The sequence below is a fragment of the Pantherophis guttatus genome, chromosome 18 (assembly GCF_059756535.1).
Source record: "Pantherophis guttatus breed Tessera chromosome 18, ASM5975653v1, whole genome shotgun sequence".
NCBI classification, from domain to species: Eukaryota; Metazoa; Chordata; class Lepidosauria; order Squamata; family Colubridae; genus Pantherophis; species Pantherophis guttatus.
Genome location: NC_142080.1, coordinates 4,290,440 through 4,295,000, shown reverse-complemented (window position 1 = coordinate 4,295,000; position 4,561 = coordinate 4,290,440). Strand labels below are relative to the sequence as shown.

Genomic DNA, 4,561 nt, shown 5'->3' with positions numbered 1-4,561 from the left:
ACCAGCCTCAAAGGCTGTGAATCTCACTAAAGATTAACCAATAATAATAACAACAACAACAATAACAATATGACCATTGGTCAGCTACAGAAAGCCACCTTACTGGAATCTGCTCGCATAATCCGCCGATACATCACACAGTCCTAAACGCTTGGGAAGTGTTCAACTAGTGATTTGGGATACGAAATCCAGCATGGTCATCTCGTTTGCTGTGTATACTGTTTTAAAAATAATAATAATATAACTTTATTGTCATTGTATGAGTATACACAGTATACCCATACAATGAAATTCACTTAACACCCAGAGATCAGGTCCAACACACATAACAATCCCCAAACACACTCCCACCCACCACAATTCCCCACCCCTAAACCACCCAAGCATCCATACAACAGACCAAGTAATTCCGTCCAACAGCTCACTGATGGTGGCCCTTTAGTTCATTGTTGAGTGCAATTATAGCTGTGGGATAAAAACTATTCAGAAGACGCGTGGTCCAAGTTTTCATTGTTCTGAATCTTCTGCCGGAAGGCAATGGTCCAAAAAGATTGTAAGCAGGATGGGAACAGTCTCTTGAGAATGTTATGCAACTTCCTCAAACAGCGAGATGCGAAGATGTCGTCCAGGGCTGGTAGCTGGAGTCCGATGATATTCTGGGCAGTTTTAATGATTCTCTATAGAGCTTTTTTGTCCGCTACAGAGCTGCTCCCATACCATGCATCTGTTCAAGCTTCCAGATTCGGTGCTTGGCATGGCTCAGGATGGAGCAAGTGGACCGATTCTGACATCCAGAAATCTCCCTTTGCTTTATTTAAAAAAAAAAATTGGATGGTAGTCCTCGGTGTATGACCACAATTGAGTCCAAAATTTCTGTTGCTAAGCAAAACGGTTGTTAAGTGAGTTAAGCCCCCGTTTTACGACCTTCCTTGCCACAGTGGTTCACGGCAGCTGTTAAGGTAGCCACGTGGTTGTTAAGTGAATCTGTCTTCCCCTTCGACTTTGCTTGTCAGAAGGTTGAAAGAGGGGATCATGATCCCGGGATACTGCAACCGTCATAAATATGAACCAACAAAATTAAAGCATCTGAATTTTGATCATGTGGCAGTGGGGATGCTGCAACTGTCTTTAAGTGTGAAAAATGGTCATAAGTCACTTTTTTCAGTGCCATTGTAACTTTGAATGAACTGTTGTAAGTCGAGGATACTTGCATATATATAAAAAAGTGGCTTGTATATATTTAAAAAGTGCCTTATTTCTTTTTTCTCTTTCCATTTTCCTCTCTGTAGGTGGTTTGGGAAGTGCTGGTACATCCACAATCTCTTGAAATACGAATTTGCGGTTGAGTTTGATGTGAGTTTTACCCTGCGTGTTAGTTGACGTTTTCTTATTCCTTTTTCCCCTCCCCTCTTATTTTTCTGAATTAATTTGTATTTCTGGTCTCTCCTCCTCCATCTTGCTGGGACTTTTTCCCCCTCAGAATTACATGCCACTGTTTCCTTTTCAGATTCCAATTACTTATCCATCTACTGCACCAGAAATCGCGATTCCAGAACTGGATGGCAAAACAGCCAAAATGTACAGGTGAGTTTTGGGCTTCAAATCCATCTTCAATGGAAGTATTTGATCTAATGCCGAAGAGATCGCCTTTATTCTGAGCCATGGTGGTGCAGTGGTTAGAGCAGTACTGCAGGCTACGTCTGCTGACTGCTGGCTGCCTGCAATTTGCAGTTCGAATCTCACCAGGCTCAGGGTTGACTCAGCCTTCCATCCTTCCGAGGTCATTAAAATGAGGACCCAGATTGTTGGGGGCAAGAGGCTGACTCTGTAAACCGCTTAGAGAGAGCTGTAAAAGCACTGTAAAGCGATATATAAGTACTATCGCTATTCTGTCAATTGCGCTTTCTTAAAATTTGGCACACTCTCTTTTTCCTTATAGGGGAGGCAAGATATGCCTGACGGACCATTTCAAGCCCTTGTGGGCTAGGAACGTACCAAAATTTGGACTAGCCCACCTCATGGCCTTGGGGGTGAGTTTCTGACACGTCGGGGAGCATTTGGCTGGAAGGAGAAGAATATCCAAAGAAAAGGAGAAAAGTTTTGTTTGGGGTTGGATGCAGAAACCGCAGTGACAGATTTGAGTGAACAAAATGGTATTTTTATGTAATCCTGGACTTACAAGCATTTGTTTAGTGACTATTTGAAATTACGACAGTGCTCGAAAAAGGGACTTACGACCAGCCCTTGCATTTACGATTATTACAGTGACCCCTGTTGTCATTTTGATCAAAATTTGAGTGCTTGGTAACCGGCAGGTGTTTACAGTGGGACCCAGCTTTGTTTAATGACTGTGTCGTTCGCTTAACCGCAGTGACTCACTTAATCATGGCAAAAAAATCGGAGGCAATCTTCCGACCAGATTCACATAATGACTCTGGCAAAAAAATAATCATCAGTTGGATCAGTCATGTGATGACTTGTTTAACGTCCGGCACGATTTACAAACTGTAATTCCAAGCTCGGTTGTGGTCATTGGGGGTGTTATGTCACTTCAAACTGTCTAAAGGAACTGCTATAAGTCCAGGGCTACCTGTTACAAACTGTGTGAATTTTTGGTCATTTCTTTTCTCTTACAGCTGGGACCATGGCTGGCTGTAGAGATTCCTGATTTGATCTCCAAGGGGCTGATCGAACACAAAGACAAATGAAATCCCCATCTCAAGGATTCCCCTAAGACCCTCCGGCACTCGGCTCTGTGATGTTGACTGTCCTATATTTCTGTGTCTTAATTTCTTCTTGTGGGTTGCTAGCCAAATTGTGCGTTGTGTCTCTGTTAACGAAACAAAATGGAAAAAAATAATAATAACCCTACTGATCTGTTACCATTTACTTGGGAGTTCACCGAGATGGATATAACCCTGTTTATTTATTTAAAGAAAAGTACCAGCATGCCAATCTTTCAGAGCGTTGTGGAGACCAACTGCAACTTGCATGCCGATTTTTTTTTTTTGAAAGTTGTTTAAAAGGTTATTGAAAACACAGAATGCAAACAACTTAAAACAAGACCGGACGGATTCACCTTTGCAAGAAAACGACTCAAGGTTTTCTTTTCAACTTATGCCATTAAACAAATAGCTGGATTGTAAGAAACTCTCGTGCTCTCATTTCTGATTTGCAAATAAATTATTTAGCCTGTGCTCGGAGGAAGTCTGTTCGCGCAACATTTTTTTGGCTGCTTGTTTTTCAACTTAGCTTTAATTTTGTCCGTGGCATCCATGGATGGATTTGAAGCTTTTGATGTTTTTTTAAAAAATTGAATTTTACCTCAAAATTCTGTACCTTGGAAGAGCCTTGGTAGTACAGTGGTCTAAAGCACCCTGTTATTAAGACCAGCTGCCTGCAATTACTGCACGTTCGAATGTCACCAAGGCTCAAGGTTGACTCAGCCTTCCATCCTTTCTAAGGTGGGTAAATTGAGGACCCAGTTGTCGGGGCAATAAGCTGACTTTGTATAAATATACAAAAGTATGAAGGCTATTGCTTAGCGTATTGTAAGCTGCCCTGAGTCTCCGGAGAAGGGCGGCATATAAATAAAAATAAAATAAATTAAAAAAAAATAAAAATGAATGAACCAAATCCTTGACTTGGTTGATAATTCAAAGTTAAAAAGGTAAAGGTTCCCCTCGTACATATGTGCTAGTCGTTCCTGACTCTAGGGGGCGCTGCTCATCTCCGTTTCAAAGCCGAAGAGCCAGTGCTGTCTGAAAACGTCTCCGTGGTCCTGTGGCCGGCATAACTCAATGCCAAAGGTGCACGGAACGCTGTTCTCTTCCCACCAAAGGTGGTCCCTATTTTTTCTACTTGCATTTTTTACGTGCTTTCGAACTGCTAGGTAGGGACAAGAAACAGGAGCTCATCCTGTTACGCGGCACCAGGGATTCGAACCGCTGAACTGCCGACCTTTCGATCGACAAGCTCGGCGTCTTCGCCACTGAGCCACCGCATCATTTAATTTAATTTAAGTGCATTTGAGAAATAAAGGGATATATGTATATATATATATATGTCCCTTTATTATTTATATATATATATATATATATATTTATATATCCCTTTATTTCTCAAATTCCTATTAATAAGATGCATTTTGTTTCCTTGAGGGGAAACCATAAGAAACACAAGGAAATCCATGAGGATGCAAATCAGAAGATAACACTTTGTGTGTTTGTGTACACACACACACACACACACACACACACACACACACACACACAGAGGATATATATAGGAGCCCTTTATTTTTCAATTAAAAAAATTCCTATTCATAAAAGAGGCTGCATTTTGTTTCCTTGAGGAAAACTATAAGAATATATATTTATATATTGGGGAAAGGCTGATCATACTCATTTTTAAAAAATTAAAAAAATAAAATTTAAAAAATTTAAAAAGCAACTTTTTAAAAACATGCCGCGGCCTCTTTAAATCCCCGGAAAGCGGCTCCCTTGTTGCCGTGGCAACGGGAAGCGCGCAGGCCGGCGTGTGGGGGGTGGGCGTGTGGGAC

At 41.3% G+C, this 4,561-nt stretch overlaps 1 protein-coding gene across 1 annotated transcript in view; it reads left to right on the top strand.

Annotated features, from left to right (window-relative positions):
- Positions 1-3,207, top strand: part of UFC1 (ubiquitin-fold modifier conjugating enzyme 1) — a 4,239-nt gene extending 1,032 nt beyond the window's left edge. Inside the window, exons 3-6 of the mRNA XM_034408028.2 lie at positions 1,290-1,353; positions 1,508-1,584; positions 1,940-2,030; positions 2,637-3,207. Coding sequence (XP_034263919.1) covers positions 1,290-1,353; positions 1,508-1,584; positions 1,940-2,030; positions 2,637-2,708 — 304 coding nt within the window. The 3' untranslated portion in view covers positions 2,709-3,207. The remainder of the gene's footprint in view (positions 1-1,289; positions 1,354-1,507; positions 1,585-1,939; positions 2,031-2,636) is intronic.
- The last annotated feature ends 1,354 nt before the right edge of the window (positions 3,208-4,561 follow it).